Source organism: Strix uralensis, chromosome 27 (genome assembly GCF_047716275.1).
Source record: "Strix uralensis isolate ZFMK-TIS-50842 chromosome 27, bStrUra1, whole genome shotgun sequence".
NCBI lineage: Eukaryota > Metazoa > Chordata > Aves > Strigiformes > Strigidae > Strix > Strix uralensis.
The window spans coordinates 3,541,339-3,558,926 of record NC_133998.1 but is presented as its reverse complement, the minus strand read 5'-3'; the positions used below and the strand labels follow the sequence as shown (position 1 = coordinate 3,558,926).

Here is a 17,588-nt window from a genome sequence, read left to right as displayed (position 1 = left end):
ATTAAGAAAAGTTACATTATTGGCAGAGAACCACTAAAATTATGGAAGGAAAAACTTTATTCAGTCAGTGACTCCACCCTTAAGAACATACCGTGGAATTGTTCCCTTAAGTGTGATTTTTATGGTTGCTTCCAGGATAATTTAAAAATGTCACTCTGTGTAACAACCCCCCACTTCCCCACGATTTATTGGTAAAGGTCTTTGTATCAGGAGGATGTGTCTGATTTCAGCTTTGATGTTTCCTTTCTTCATTTTGCACCGTTAGTGCCAGGAGTGCTTTCTTGTGTCCTCCTCAGCAATTCTTGCCTTCCAGCAGCGTGAAGAAGTCAGCTGGATAGAAGCATGCCCTTCTCCCAGGGCTCACACACTTCTCGTTCCCCTGCAGACCTTAACAGATCCTGCTTTTTTCCAGTTTCCCCATAAGCCATGCATAGTACCTGTCAAGTTAGCCCTAGGCTGCCAATATCTGCCCTTCTCACTCATCTTTTCATACAAACACAATATAAATGCAATCCTTCAGCACTTTCAAAGCTGGCCTTGTCTCCAGCGCTGGTTAAGAGAGCAGCCTTCCCCTTCCCCACCCTCAGTCCACCCCCCCATCACTACTGCGTTTCATAGACTGCTTCTATCTTTCAGAAAGTGAGCAGGCAACTCTCTGTGCCAAAAATTTCTCATTATAGTTGCACAGCCCCAAGCTCAGGCACAGCCCCAAGCTCAGACACTCTTGATCCCTCGAGCTCCCTCAGAATACAATGAACAAAGGCATAAAATAAGCCACTATTTGAAAGTGTCACATTCAGTAGAGATGAGCTGCAGAAATAACTCTGGAACTGAGCAGCACTGAACTTGGAGGATATTTAGGTTCAAATCCAAACTTAATGTCGTGTGCATGTTTTCACGTTTTGCGGATAGAAAAAGGACATCGTTTTCCTCCTGGAGCTGACCAAAATTCATTCAGTGCATCCAGCTGCAGCCCCCTTGCATGCTTGGGAGATCAGGGCCTGAGCTGGCCTCCTTTATCAGCATAGAAGATCTTGCATAAGAAAAGCATCTTTATTCTTCAGGGATTCAGGGACTGAAAATGGAGCCTTAATTCCAGGTGCCATTTGTGTTAAGAGATAAGTATCACTATGGGAAACGAACAACATTATCTCTACTCCTGCCTATTCCCACCAATAAACAGCCCAAAGAAGATTAGTGGTACATGCTGCTGCGTTAATGAGGGAGACATCATTAATCAGCAGACAGTGACACGGGCTCTGACCTTTGGCTCAAACACAATCCCATCTGCTGACTTCACTCCCCAGGAGGAATCTTCTAAGCAGAAAATACAAGCTCCTGGGAACTAGGGAAGAATTTAACATAGACATTTGATCTAGTTTTAATATTTCCTGGATGCTAGGCTTGGATAAGGAATCCAAAAACAAGAGGAAACCATCTCCTCTTCCTAAAGCAAGATGGTCTGAGTGCAAGCTGAGAAATCACTCCTTTCACCAGCTATAAAGTTAACGCAAACAGACTCAACAAGGGAACTCCTGCAGCTTTGGGATTTTAGGCTTGGAGTACACCTGGATAAAGAAAGCATCTTCTTATGCTTGTGGCTGTTATTTTGACTGAAACCCTTAGCTCAGTGAGGAGGTTACTTGGACTGATACAGCTACTTTGGCAGTACAGACAATTTCAGCAAATCAGGATTTCAGTGCTCTATCAGCTATACCAGTTTGCTCCTGACATATCACAGCATGCAGCAAACTGAGACAGGTCCCAGATCTCCCTGTATTTATAAAGTTTCAGCATCAGAGGAACCCCTTACAAGATGTTGGCTTTCTATTCCCCTATTCACATCGCCTTAGTGACTCACTTGGGGTACATGTCCTAGAAGGGAGCAGTGATAACCCAGACAAGGTTATCCTCCCCACCTTCTGACTGCCTGGTGGGGACGTGCTGGTGATTCATGTCTGGGAAACAAGCCCTCGAAAACAATCTCTGTCAGTTTAGAGCATCCCTCATGTTTATGTCACTCTCACAGAAGGACCCCTAGGTCAGTAAATCGTACCAAAGAAAAGCCTCCTCTTTTGGTGGTCTCCTTAGCAATTGAGGTAAGATAAGTGATGGAACAGACACCGTAGATGCTGGAGATGTCTTTTTATGGCCATCCAGGAAGGAGAGTGAAAGGAAGATGTTTATGGCCACATCATGCTGCTTTTGCAGGCGTTCTGGGAAGTGGGGACCCATGCAGAGGCCCCTCGCATCTGGATGACAGATTCAGACAATGGATTGTTTTTAATCTTGGTATATAGGAGATTCCAGCTAAACTGATTTCATATGTGCTTTGCCTGGTCCCCAGCCAGCATGGGTGAAGCAGACCTAGGCAAGAACAATTTTTTTGTGTCCTAAGGTTGGGCCCGTGGTTCTAGTGCAGTCCAACCTTTGCCCATTGGCCAGCCAAACTGCATGGGACATCATTGGATTTGGGGACTGGTTCTTCACCTGAGAGACACATAAAAGGGCTGGTTTGGATTCTATCAGTTCCAAGTCCTTGGATGCCAGAGCACTGCAAGAAACCCTTCTGTTAAAATTCTAGAAAGTCTCATGGCATCCTGCCAAGGAAGATCCATGGACACAGATGTCTTCAACATAAAAGTATGTCCATCCCCCACCGACGGATTAACCTCTGTAGCTGGTGTCTCACTTTGGAAAAGTTTTTCTGAAGGGCTGAACCCAGGTCACATGGCATGCACTGACACAGAGACTGCTAGAATTATCCTAGCAAGGAAAATGTCTGCATTGCAGGAAGGTGGGGGTATGACAACGGTCACCTGGAAGAAGTGATGCTTCTTTCCCCAAGAACTGACTGTTGGGAGAAACCCCATGGGACAACATACGCCATCAAACCCACAGTGCCACAGAGATGCTTTAATGCTTATATGGTGACTGCTTAAGTTCCCATGCTTATATGGTGGCTGCTTTAAGTGTTCTCTCTGTGTAACAGTTCACTACCTACAGTTCTGCCACTGAAAATAACTTTGCCCCCTGGAAACAAACTCCAGGTTAAACGTCTGGATTCTAGTACAGTCATCATCCCTTGTCTTGGTTACAGCAGAGACTTGGAGAGGAATGAAAGGGAAGTGGAGTTCCTGAAGGCCAGCTAGGTGGGACACAGTCACACCAGCACAACAAACACGTTTTATCCCTAAAATGGGAAACACAGGCCAGCAGGGTTTCATTAGGGTATGTGGGAAAGAGCTTTAACAACCAAGGCAGGAAAAGTTTAATGCTGTTTTCCTTTTCATTTGCCAGATGTTTGGAAAATACAACAAATGTTTATTCCCCTACTTCCGAGAGGTGCAGCCTGCCTAGCAAGGTATGCGCCAGGCCCACGAGAACTGCTGCAAAATGCTTGGGGAGAGTGTGTCCTTCCTATCTGCACACCTCAGAGACGTGCCGAGCAGTGATAAAAGAGGTGCTGAGACTGGACCTAAGGACCTGGGGCCAGACTCTCATGAAGAGGGCTCAGATAGGTGGCACTGTGAATGTTTAACATACTGACTGTACCTCATCCTGCCTGCGCTCCACACTTTACTACAGAAGTGTGTGTCTTACAGCATGGACCAAGACATTGCCTCTCACTACCTAGGTGAGTCCTGAGTTTAACTAAGTAACACAGTGGACCAATTTATCCTGAGTCCAAGAGCAAAGAGCAGTTCCAGGGGGTTCCAGAAGCAGGCAGAGTTCTGCCTTAACCACCACAACTAGTCTTAACACTGTTAAATGTTTACACCCCAAATGAAACTAGTCCTCTGGTCTGAGGATCAGGTATTTGGCCATTTCTAAACAACTCTGTTAACCACCTGGAAAATATTTCCCTTGAAAATGGAAGAGCTCTCTGCACCATCTTACCAGACCCTGCTGAGCTGTTGAGACTGATCCTTTCCATCTCCTGCAGCCCTGCCTCCAGACATGGGGGTCTGAGTGCCGACACTGCAGATCAGCTTGCCCACATGTTCAGAGCAGAGTTGCACCTGCACACCAGGGCAAAGCATCTGGGTCCTTCACTGATGTGTCTTTAGAAGGTAGTTAATACTTAAACTCCCCCAAATTCTGTGCTGAAGAAGAGGCAAAGAGTAGTTTCTGCGAAGTTCCCTTCCATCAGGTTGGGAATTTCTCCAGTTTGAAAGTTGACTGCACTCCCCAGGCTGCCCACAGTAAGGTTTTAGAGCATCCCAAACTGTAAGCACAAACCATGCTGCTGAAGCATTGTATCATTTCCAAGAGATGCTGGGCCTGAAAAGGTCACACCCATTTACAACTCAGTTGAAGATGAGCAAGGTGCATCCTACAAAGTCACCAGAAAGACAGGAAAACCAGGCAGAGCAGGCAGGCTGTGTGCAGACAACCCTGGGTAGGCGGGGAGGTATGCTTCCCCTGGGGGGCTGGGACAGCATCAGGCCACTGGCTCAAAGGAGGGATGCTCACAGGCATGCTGCTGACTGGCATTTCATGTCTCTAATACCACATTTTCATTTGTGCCTGCTTTGTACTCAAGGACAAGGTTCAGGTTCTGGACAACCTGTCAGTTTGGGAAAATGTCACCAAGCCAGTGAAGCAACACTGCATTTACTTGCTCCATACCCTCATCTCATGGAATCGGATCTTCTGCAGTGCACTGAGAACCATGATGTTATTTCTGGTTGTCTTACTCCATCACCATCCCAGCTAGTCAGAATCCACCCGCCTTGCCTTCCTTCTAGTTATGCTATTGAACTAGAGGCAACAAGTTGCAAGCTGCAAAAAGATAAATATCAAGTGGATATAAGTAAAATAGTCCTCACCATGACAGTGGTGCAACCCTGGGACAAGAGCCCCAAAAGAAAAGGCTTTGAGTTTTCAAAACTTGATCAGACTGAGCAGCCTGATAAAACTTTGAAGCCAGTTCCGATTTAAGCAGAGATCTAAAGCCCTCCAGAGGTCCCTTCTGTTCAATGAGTCTGTTGCCATTAAAATATGTTTCAGAAAACACCTGCATGAAAAAAAACTCTTTCCAGTTGAAGAGAAGATCAGAAGATCAGACAAGCTCTAGTCCTCATTTCCTTGCCTTGGACTCTGGGAAGCAGATCAACAGACCAGAAACTCATTTTGCAGTACATTTTCTAACATGCCTCAATGCTTGCAGTACTCCCTCCTAATTGGAAGCCAGGATCAAGGCTGGCATAGGAGCTCTTTCACATCTCCACTCTGCCAGCCTTGGAGATGCCCTGTGAGCAGAGGGATTCTCACATTTTTAAATGCCCTTGTGCTCTCAGAGCGTATCTGGGAACCCAGCGCGGAGCCGTCTGGTGAAGCCGTGCACGAGTCTGCACTCTTACCTTCACATCTGTGGCTGGTCTCGCTCTGCTTGTGTCCCGCAGGGCATTTGCACTCGTAAGAACCCACCGTGTTGATGCAGTTACCGCCTTGACAGAGGCCAGGAATGGCTTGACATTCATCCACATCTACAGGATGAAGAGCAAAGACGTTAGAAAGTGCAGCCATTGCAATCGCTGAACGTTCAACCCCAGCATGGTGGGAGTGCTATGAGAAAGAAGCAGCTTTGCTCCAAGCAGGTGGATTTACATTTCACAATGCAATTACCCAGCAGAGAACATCAGAGATAAGGTGAAGGACAGAAAATGGACATAAAGGTATTGCTGGCTTATCTACGCAAGCGAGAGGGAGACAAAAGTAGAGTAATGTTTTCCAAAGCAAACATCAATGTGTCCACCACCACGTGGTTTGTTCCAGGCTGGTAGCTGAGTTGAGGAGGAGAGTTGGTTTGGTGGGATGTCCTCCTGCAGCCTTCAGAGAGCAACATCTGCTGTAGGGAAGAGAGGAGAACCTATGGACTGTAAGGTTTTGTTCTGCAGCCCCATCCCAGGAAGGCTCATCCTGCAGCCGTGGTCTCCTCACCGGTGAAGGGACACTGTGCTTTCCAAAGCACCTCAGAAGGCCTCAGTACTTGCTGCTAGAACCAGTGTGCTCATGTGTTGCAGATACTATTTATACTCCAGTTCTGCTTGGAGTAACAGCGATTTACAAATCTATTAAATAGGCCAAGCTCTCCTGAATAGATTTGGCCCATGAAACACAGATTATAACAGACAAGAGTTCTCCTCTTCAGCCTCCCCAGTTTTATCCTACAGACACTGGCCAGTGTGGGATTTGGACTGTAATTCTGGCTTTTGATCATGGCAGGTAAAGACTGAAATGAGTTGCAGATGCAGAACGGAATTCATGCAACTCTAAATGGAGCCCCCTGCAACCCACGACTAGGGAGAAGCAACGGCAGCTCCAGAAAGGCTGCCAGTAGGATCTGCTGACAGGAGCTCAGTGGACCATTCTGCTATTTTTCCCTGGGTGTCCTAGACACTGAATGCAACCCCTAAGCATGTGATTTATGTATATTGTAATTGCCTGTGTGATCTTGAAGGAGTCAGAGCTTCTGTTTTGAACCAATCATACAATTTACAGAGCACTAGCCACCTGATACAAGTGTGGATCATGTTCCAGAGCTGGGACAGAAGCTCCAACAACAGCAGCAGCACAACAGAATGAGGGTATATGGAAGGTTGTAACTTAGTTTTAAACCTGGAGAAACACTAGCCTGACTCACTACATCTTGTGGGATGAGGAAGTCACCTGAGAACCACAGTATGGCCAGAATCTTTAACTGAGCAAAGTTGATCTTAGATGATCCCATGGGACCCAAGGTCCACGGTGACGCTCTGTGACACACAGCGATGGATTTAGCAAAGTTTACAGCGAGAACTGTTCTCTGTATTGGAGCTCCTGGCAGGCATTCATCACTCGCCCTTTCAGTTCACATGAGGATGGATAACGGAACGTCCTTTAGATGTTCATGGCATTTACCTTGGCAGGCTCCAGTACGAATGTTGGGAATGAAGCCTCGGCGGCAGGGGTGAGGTTGGGCAGGGCACATCTCACATGGGTGACCCCAGGCCCGTCCAATGGTGGCACAACACATGGTCTTGGTGCAGACGATCCCACTGAGTTGTCCCTGGCACATCTGGTTATTTACTTGGCTAAAGCAGGGACCAGTACGATAGTCTGAAGGAGAACAATAACATTTACAGGTTAGATCAAGACACAAACACAAGGTTTTCTGTCTAACAGAGTGTCTATTCCCCTTCCATTCAGGTGCAAAGTCAAGAAGTTCTGGGGAAAAAAAAGATCTGCAATCATGAAAAGAACAAAAATTTAAGACCAAGCTGGAGACCAGTACTGGAGGTGGTGACCTTCTCTCTGATATATGTTTCATGTGATCATCTGGAGGTTCTCCAAGCCAGCTCTTCCTGGTCTCCCTCAGGCTCATCCCATCAACTATACTTATTCTATGCCTTGAGTCACTCCCTTTAAGTACTGCCCCTAGAATGAACTCAAAATATGAAGTCCAGCAAAGGGAAAATTTAAGGGCTGCAAGATCACCTGTTCTGTGGAACTGCTGGGGTCAGCAAAGCAATCAAACTTAATTTTAGTTAGGGGCAAAGATGCATACGGAGATGACGTGGTACCAGCATCTCTCATGGACAGCCTTAGGGCCTGACAGTTCCTATAACGTGAACACAGAGGATAACGGAGATGTCTTGCTGTCAGATCACTTCTACTCGCCTTGCAGAGTAAGTCCTAGATCTCACCCACAAAACAGTCTGGGAGAGAATTCCCAAACCTTTTCCCCATGATGTCTGCAAAGGGATTTCTATGCTCTCTGACAGTCCCTGTAAAGGCAACCTCCTGCAGTAACACACATCATTGTGATTAATTTCTTTGGTTTAACTCTTAAAGGTCCCCTGGCAATTTTAACTAAATCTTTAAAACCCAGATGCTGCAGAAACAACCAGCCTGTTTCCCATTCCCGACAAGGATCCTCCTATCCCTTAAAACCAAAAAGATTTTGGAGGGCTTGCTTGCACTAAGGAATGTGGTTTTGCCACTGTCTGGGCTCTCATGACCCTTGATTAGGGATATTAGCACAGCAGGCATTCATCAGGAAACAAAATTCTTAAACAAGAGGTTTTTTCCTTCTACTGGGAATAGATGATTGCGTGTAAGTGTTTGATCTGTGGCTGGAAAAAGGACCTTTAACCATGTTATTGTCAGACCAGAAAATTCCACATTAACTGTCTAAGGAAGTTAGGTGTTGGTCAAATAGCTGTTATTTCAGATAGTCTGGCTGAGATCTGCTTGGGGAATTTTGATGTTGGAGTGCCCAGTAATTAGTAATTGACTGTGAACCCAAATCCCTGCATCAGTACCCAGATTAGCTCACAGCTGTCTTTGTGGTGAAACATTTGGATTTGACATGTGAAGCAACAAAAAACTTGTGTGGAGGGTGGTTATACCTAAATCATGACCCACGGGCAGCACTGGCACCCACATCTAAAGATTAATAGTTCTGTTTCCAGAAAAGTCTTAGCATGATATAGACACTCAACAAAGCAAAGCTCCATTTCTTGGCCTGCAAATTCTCAGATATAAGTCTTTCCACACATGATCTTTGCAATCAACTCCCTTCTATTTAAATCCTGACACACATGTGCAAAGAATAAAAAGCAAGAAAAAACATTAAATAGATGGTTTGAGTCAGAAAGCTTTCTCCCATAGGGTATGTTTGCATGACAGCCACATTGGCAGAACCTACATTTGCATGAAGCCATGACAGAGGGCCTTTATTCTGGGCTGTAAAAGATCATCTGGAAATGCTGGCAATTTCTGCAGGCTTTAGACTGCCAGTGCCTGTGCTGATCTGCCTCCCTCGGTCCTGTGGCTTGTGCTGAGCGAAAACTGTGTGAGGTTCATCTGTGTTACAAGTGTCCCACCTGGCATCAGGGTCAGCATAAGCTCCGTAGAAACCACACATGAAATCCTCCTCTATCTCTAGGAAAGGATCAATTAGCACAATAATTGCTTATTTCCAGCTTAATGCTCCCTCTGATTTGTATTTCTTGAGCAGTTGGGAGCAGAGTCATACTCAAACATTAATGCTGATAGAAGTGTCAAAAGAAGTTTGTCTGCGGATGTCACCGAGAGGTCACAGCAAGAAGAATTTCACACCCAAAAAAAAGAGAACAATGATTGTTGAAGTTACAGTGGTATAAAGGTGATACAATCCCATAAAAATGCCTTTGTTTGGAAATTAGAACAGAAATATATACTATGTTTGCAATGGTGAGTTACCAAATAATTATCTTTTTTTGACCCAAATTTTAACAAGATACCAAAGCACATGGTCCTTATTAATGTCTCCTGCCATGCCAAGTTTAATGCTTTAGTTTGTTCTACTTTATTCCTAGAAAAGAAATAAACAAAAATTGAGTTGTTTTCTCACCCCTTGTCTTTTTTTATAAAACTGAAAGGTTCTTGCTCAAATTTTCAGCCTTGAGAAAAAGACCAAGCAGAACTCTTTATAGCCACGCCAGTGAACAACTTAAAACTTCTCAACAATCATACTTAAAGAACTATGAAAGAAATGGCTTTGTGATCCCGTTTCAATGGAGTGATCAACTCAGTAAAGACAAAAAAAGCTAATAGACTCTGCTGAAGTATTAGGAGAGAAATAAAGAAAAAAAGAGAGAGAGCATCATCACTAAACTCAAGTTTGTTTCCATCCTAAGGGCTGCTGACAGGCCTAGCCCCCAACTCAGAAAGCAGCTAGCAGAACTGGGAAAGAATCAGAAAAGGGCAACATGGATGATTAAAGGTGTGGAAGGGCTTATACGTGAGGAACAGCTGCACTGGTTAGCAGTCCTCAGTCGGACAAAGAAACGCCTGGAGGAAGACGTAGACGTGGTAGCAGGGTTCGAAACTCATGAGTGGCCAGAGGAGCAGGTTATTCACTTGCAGAGCCAGGACTGGGAGGTATTATAGGCAGAGAAGAAGTGATGCTGGCTCAAAATAAATTGAGGAAAGTGGTTCTTCAGGCAACATACAAGTTAAGGGGGATTCTTCTAAGTGAAGATGTTGTGAATTGTCAAAGATTGTGAGCTACGGGTGCCTGGGCAAGTCTTACAGAGGATGATCGTACAGGATTGCCCTGTTCCTATGCTGTGCCCCAAACATTAGCTTACGGACACCGCCAGAGCTTTGAGGTACAAACTCATCTCATGCAGGGGACCTCAATCCACCCTCATACCACTTCGTAACCTTCCAGGCAGTCACGTTTTAGAGTTGTTTTTGGTTCAGTATTGTCCTGCAGCACCATTGCAGGTGGAGCCTCTGTGTTGGATAACTGCGACTAGGTGGGCTGCGGCTCTGTTTGAATGTGCCTATGTGCTCACAGTGACATATCATACGTTTATGAGCTATTCTGAAGCCTTGTTAACTCTAGGATAATGCAGAAACACCTAATAAAGAGGGCTTGCTTTCCCCTTTTCCTAGTCAAAAGGAGCATGGAGAAGAACAGGCAGCTGATGTCATTGTGGTGTGTACCTACAAAGGGCTCTGACTAAGATCTCATCATTGTATAACCCAAAACCGAGGCACGGCAGCGCTGTGCAGAGAGGAAAGGGGTAAACTTGCACCTCCCACATCATCTTGCTGAGGCATGGCTGGATGCATTGCAGCAAGAATTCCTTGAGATTGATAATGAAAGCGCGACTGTAAGGAGAACACCCCCTTTTAAAAAAATAATTGACAAAAATAGATTTTCATATGTAGATTACTTCTTTGGAGGGAATGAAGCCAAGGAAATCGCAGTCTGGAGTCCAGAAAGCCTGGCTGCATTCCAGCTCCCATCTGTTGCTAATTTTAATGGTCAAATTATTAAATTTTTAATGAGGCACCAATCAAATTTTATTAAGGAAATATGCATGCTTAGGAGATGTCTAAAGCCCTTTTACAATCTATGTATGGGATCCCATCTTCCAGGAACCCTGTGGCAGGTAGTTGTCCTTCAGAAGTGTGGTCTTTGCTGGTACATTTCTTGGAAAAACAGAGACGAGGTGGCTTCCTCGCTGAAAGCTGAGATTTCTTCCTGTTCCCTCTTTCAAGCTTACTCAGCCTTACTGTCCAGTGGTAGGATATGGATGAGTTCCACCTTTCCATCTGCAGGTAAGGTTCTCATTAAAGTGACTGCAAGAAATACTGGATCAGGCTTATTTTGGGAACAGTCTGAATCCTTTCACCTCTACAGAAGAGACTTTTAACACAGCAGGGCCATGCATATCTGGAACTTTACCAATCACCTGTGGCTGCAAAAAACGTCAGCTCACTGCCTGACTTAACCTCTCCAAATACAGTTCTGCAAACAGTAAACACACAGCAGAGGACCGACATCAGCTTCTCTCCCAGCATCTATCATCAGCCTTGTCCATGCACTGACCTCATTTTTCTTTCTTGCCCTATTAATTGCCAAGTGGACTGTGCTCAGCACATTCAGTCTGTAGATTTCTTATCGCCGTAGAGTTAGATTAGGTTACTATTCATGCCTACTTGTCTTGAGCAGGCAGCAAGGAGAGTGAGCGCTCAAATTGCAAAAGGCACCATGGAATCAGAGTTGAGGTGTCAACGTGTTTGCATTAACCATAAGAAATCTGACTCCTTGCTATGCTCTTTGTTTTCAGACCCTCGCCTCCCCCCACGTATGGCTTTGAAGCACCACCTAACCTGAACTAGGGACTTCTGCAGATGCTGCAGAGCCATGTTGGGGCTACAATGAGTCTTACCTACTCGATCCTGCGGCCAACACAGGCCCCAGATGTGCTCAGAAGAGGAAGCGTAACAGGAATAGACCTCATTCCCAGTTTCCATGTTTGGCTGGTTGTCATGGAGATCGTTAGGAACCCCTATAGCTAATGAATGGTCATTCCTGACAATTCCAAGCCGCAAACCCTTGGGGAGTTAATGGTGGGATCCATGCCATTACACATGCTCTTACGCTGAGCCACGCTATTCCACTTGCAAGCAGCTTTCTGAAAATATCCCTGTAGACGTTTTTAACTTCCCTAATTAGTGTGTCTAGGAGAAATGCTTCACGGTTGCTGCGGACATCTGCCTTCACCCACGTGCTGCATGGAGTCCTGCTGGAAGGGGTGGGACATGAAAGTGCTGTAAGCGAGTTCAAGTACTTCTCGTTCAGCCGAACCAGCACACAAAACCTTGTAGTTTCCCCATTTCCAGCACTTGGGGTGCTGTGCTGACCAGGGAAGCTGCCCTGGCTTTGCCTACCCTACTTAACCCAAGTTCACCTTGCCAGAACCTGTCTCACCCCCTACAGGAGGTAATGAAGAATGATGCACTACTCTTTGCCAGCCACGGCTATAATTTATGCCAGAAATGCAGCTTGGACTCATTAAAAAAGAATAATCAGTTTCAGACTATTTAAAATTACCACTCTGAGGCTATCAAACATTTATGTACAACAGTTGGAAGGCACCATCTCTATTGCTCAGTTTCCCCAATGCTAAATGAAAACAATGGAAATCTTTTGTAGGGAATGTTTCCCCGGGACATACAGCATAACTCAATGCCATTATTTTTCAGGGAAATGTTCATTTCAGCAACTCAGACTGATTCCTTTGAAGGAGATCTCAAACTGAACATTTCCATAAACAAGGGCGTTTTTCAAATGTTTTGTAACACCTGAATTGAAACAGTATCTGAACCTGAAATATTTACAACTTCATTTCATCTAATTTAAATTGCTGCTTTGCTGTGGGGAGAAAAAAAGGCATTTAAAATTAACATTTTACTCCCTTTTAACTGGTTCTTACTGTCCCTTTGGGAAAATTGGCAGTTTTTGACAAAGAACTTTGGAGAAGTATTTTGTTTGAAAGTTTTCACAAGAAAAAAGATAGCTTCCTCCACTTCTGTAACATCTATCTACCCAGCAGGGTGTCACCGACTAAATTAATGCTTGCAGTGGGAATTCACATCCCCGGGTAAAGATGCAAAAGCAGGAACAATTGCACTACTTTCCTCGCTATTTAAAACACAATCCTAGAAACACGAACATGCCTAACTCCAGCCGTGTACGCAGATCTGTGGAGTCCAGGCTAAAAGGAAGGTGAAGGGACTGAAGAGCTCTCCTCTGCACTCCCACCCCGTCTTTCAGCCTGCCACTTCTCTGGCACCATTTGGCTGGAATCCCCTCATGGGACAGGCCATGGGCTGGGTGAATTCCTTCTTTACAAAATAAATAAATAGAGCAGCAAGAAAGAAGAGATTTTTCTTTGCTAAAAATCAGATTCCTTCTCATAATAAACAATGCTTTCGCTGAAGGCTTTTTCTTAAAACAGTAAGGACAAACGTTGCCTGTAAGTAATCCCCGGGGAGCTACAGACCTCGCTGGGATGAGGTCACTACAACACATGCCCCAGGCTTTGGCAGGCTTCCACGCTGCTCTCTAAAAGCTCCAGCAACCGAGTACAGGAGAGTAAGGAGCGTGGATATCAAGCCCGATATCTATTTTTCTATTTTCAATGAATGATTTCCATCAGCAGGAAGTTTGGTCCCCCAGGCCACGGCAGCACAGCTTTGCAATTCTTTCTGTCTGTAACCTTCTGGGTTTTTGGAGCAAGATAAATAGGCAGCTCTGGGAGTGAGCGAGAGCCGATGCAACCGAGGCAAGGCACTAATCTGGCAGATCCCGCTGCAAACTTCTCCCCAAAAAGATTCTCACACAAACTCTGGCTGCTTGCGATGGGGGTGTTCCCTAAAGAGCCCACAGAGCGGGCTGGCTGTGCCCTCTGGGACCTGCTGGGAGAGCTGATAACTTACAGATTAAATACTTAATGGAGCAATTCATGCCCTCCTCATAGAGAGACCATGAACATATGGGAAAGAACACAGGGGAACAGCATCCAAAAGCCACCAGCCAACCAACCAACTGAAAGGAGCCAACCAAAAATCCTGTGATTATTTCTGCTGCACTAAATGTGAACGTAGAGATTTTACAACGTTGGTCGTAGGTCTCGGCACACAACGCGACTCTAAATATCTGCTAAGCCTCTCAGGCTGTCGATACGTGACAGCTTTGGTGGGAGGGGGGATGGGGGATGCAGGGAGAACAGCATGAGGGTCTCCGTAAAGGGCTCCTTTCTCATGGAATACTTTCTCCACCTAGTCATTTCCTTACCTCATACAAACACAGCCACATTCCTGATGTTTAACTGTTTGGACTTTTGCAGAAAAGAAAAAGCTGGCTGAGGCAGTTTATAAGGCCAGACATTCCAAGTGCTGAAAAAACATATTCAAAGGAAATAGTAAAGGGAGAACTTTTTTAAGTTTTCCTGTCCTATTTTTACAGTTTCCTGTGAAAGTCTTAGCCTGATGAAACCTGAGATAGAGCTCCACGCACAACCCTCCTCCAAGGGCTCTCTGCTGCAGCGGTATCTGAGGCACAAAGCACACACAACATGGGGCCAGTAGTTCCAGCAGTTGTGGAAATGTCTGGGAGAGTTGGAGCGGGGAGCTGGCACTGCCACGCTGTGTCCTCCATCCTGGAAGAGACCACGGGGTCAGAATGCTGTGGGCTGTTGAATCGCTGCCTGGTCAGGTAGTGCAGAGATGGAGGTGCAGGAGTGGAGGTGCTGGGGGTGACATAGGGGTTCGATAGCTCCAGACTCTTTCCCATGCACACACTTGCCCCAGGTGGAAGCCCTGCACCTCTCAGACTTCTTTGGCAGAGATCATGGTTATGGGCAGGCTCCTGGATACCAGGGGAAAGAGTATATGGAGGTGGTGGCTGGGCTGGGCTGAGCTGTGGCTGAATTTGGGGGGATTCCTCCTGGGCAGCTGATGGCGTGTTCCTTATAGCACTGAGTAAGGGAAGGAGAAATTTGTGTCTGCCAGGCAGGAAGCATTTTTGGGCAGAGGGTTTATGGACTTTGCCTACCTTCCTCTGGGGACAATGAGCTGGGAGGAAGTGATGGCAAGGACACTACCGAGCAAGGACTTCCAAACAATGCAGTTGGTTTTACAGGTCTTGACTGATTGTTTTAATGTTACTGTGCATGAGCTGCAGTCATCTTCATCCGTCCGTTGCTGCGTTCAGCAAAGGTTTTGTATTTCAAAGTGGCAATGCAATGCTTGTGCTAGGCAGAGCAAGGCATTCTTTGGAAGAGGCTTATCCACACCTAAAGTATCTTGAAAGAAGTCTCAGAAATGAGCAAGCAGACACAAATAGCATGCTATTAGATTCTTCTCAGACTGAATTAATGGAAGCGTTAACGCTGTGCTCTCCTTAGCAGAGTACACTCTAGCAAGCTTCATCTTTGCATTCAACTGGAAGCGTTCCAAGTCCCTGCCACAAATGGGGTATGTGGACCCTGCTTGGCTGGACAGGCCTGGAGCTGCTGTGCCACCATGACCTGAATGCCCATTCGCTAGGCCCAAGGGCCTTGAGTAGATGTGGCCCAAGCAATGCCCCTCCTGCCAGTCTGTGTTCCTCCTTGTCCATCTTCATGGGCTTGCAGAGAACAGAGAGTTGATGCACAACCCTGGGTTGATATCAGTGCACAGGAACTGCAGCCGTTCACTCATCTACCTCTAAACGTGCTCCACTGAGCTTGTGGCTGTGATGGGATGTTCCATTGCACTCCCCACGGTCAGCTGGCAGAGGGCTGCTTACAGCCCTCACAGAGAGGGTCTCCAGATTTGGGTGAAATGTGAAAACAGGCATTTATCTTCACACCACTTTTCTCCCACAAGGACCAGCAGGTTCAACAACATCAGGATACTCTTGCTTATGGACACCCCTCCCCACAGTGAGAATGAGAGAAAGCCACGTCACTGCATCCAAAAGCAATGAAGGGTCAGAAGATAAGGAAGTCGCCTTCCTGCCCAACCCAGAGCAGGAGATGAGGTGCCAGCTGAAGAGACAAGAAGGTCCCAACCCAAGACGGTCCAGCCTCCTCTGCTCACTCAGCTACAGCTGCCTCAGATGCTCCTGTGTTTCTTAGTGGCAATGCAATGGCTTGCCTTTGGACAAGGGCGACCCCATCCCTGGAGGTGTTTAAGAGTAGGGTTGACTTAGCGCTGAGGGATATGGTGGAGTTGGAAACTGTTAATGTTGGGTTGATGGTTGGACTGGATGATCTTCAAGGTCTTTTCCAACCTAGACAATTCTGTGATTCTTTGCAAAGACCTTCTTTGTTATTACTTGTACCTTTACCAAATTTTACCTATTCAGGCTGAAAGAGGTTTGTACCCAGGATAAGCAGTTTTGGAAAATTCCAGTCAGAACATTCCTGTCAGATTTCAAGATCAATCTTGGGAATGCTGTTTCCATGAAGGTCTCTGGAGGAAATTAATTCTGCTTCCAGAGGCCGGTTCCCATTGTGCGCAGGGAACTGGCCTCTGAGCCACACGCTGAACACCAAGCAGCAAACAAAGGTATTAAGTAGCTGTGCTTTGGGAGCGCTGCCCACCCTCTGGCAGGGGAAAAGTAGTATGTGATTGTCTCATTAAAGATTGTACCATAAAGCCCATGGGCATGCAGAAAAATTGTATGTGCAGGATGCGTCTACATCCCGCCAGTACTCCCAGCAGACTATGACTGGCTTTCTGCAGAAATCAGAGGGAAATGTGGTTTCACAGAACTGTAATTATTTTACCAAGTAAACCTGTCTGCAGGAGGAAAATGGCAACCTACAATTGAGTACAGAGTTGAATTCCACTCATGGTGAAGTTTCTGTCAGACCTTTCTGCATGAATACAGGCAAGTTATAGCAGTAGATGTCAGAACTCTTTGGACTACAGTTGATTATCAAAACGCTTTTTCTACCACGACGTAGAGAAATGGGAGCTTATGCCTCACCTTTAGAGGCAGGCTGAGGAGAAGGAACTCCATCACATATCTCAGCTATGAGTTCTGCTTTATGTCTTAACATCTGGATTAGCAGAACACTAGGAAAAATCAGCCGAACGCCTGGTTTCTAATGAGGATGAGAAATCTCTTTGTAAACACAGTCTTTCATTAAAAAGCTCATCTGGGGTGGGGGGTGGGGGTGCGGGGGAAATCCTAATGACTGCCAATAGCATTCTTCCACAAGATTTTTGGTTGAAGTAATTTCAAGCTTAATCTGGAATTGATAGGAAGAAGGGCTTGTCGAGTGTCCAGCAAACTCGTGTCTCAGCTGTGTACTACCCTCACGCCACCCCGATGGCTTTGAGTGGGCATGGCAGAAAGGAGCCCCCACAGCCAGTGCTTTCCCTTGCCTTTCTCCTACCCCAGGGAACTGAAACCCAAGAAATGACTAAGAGTTCGTGACACCCTGGAACAGCCTTGCACCTCAGGGGATGCATGTGGAGGTCAAGGCAAAGCAAATTTCAGTTTGGTCTCAGGAGCCACATCCCAGTCCATGATTCTGGGATCTCTCCATTCCTCTGGGACTGGTGGTGGTCTTTCAGAAGAGCAGCTGGACTGAGGCTCAGTTTCACCATGTACGTGGACCTCAGGCACAGCCAGAGGTTGTATGGAGGAGATGTTTTTGCCAACCTGATATTCATCCCCAGAACAGAAATTCTACTGGGCAGCTCAAATTAATGAATTTAACTTCATCTGAAATGCAAAGGCTGAGATTAAAGACCTTTCC

General features: G+C 45.9%; 1 protein-coding gene across 1 annotated transcript in view; it reads right to left on the bottom strand.

Annotated features, from left to right (window-relative positions):
* Positions 1 to 17,588, bottom strand: part of LOC141935416 (fibrillin-2-like) — a 113,662-nt gene that overhangs the window by 58,759 nt on the left and 37,315 nt on the right. The window contains exons 6-7 of the mRNA XM_074851564.1: positions 6,907 to 7,104; positions 5,367 to 5,492 (exon numbers count right to left, since the gene is read on the bottom strand). Of these exons, the coding sequence (XP_074707665.1) occupies positions 5,367 to 5,492; positions 6,907 to 7,104 (324 nt within the window). The remainder of the gene's footprint in view (positions 1 to 5,366; positions 5,493 to 6,906; positions 7,105 to 17,588) is intronic.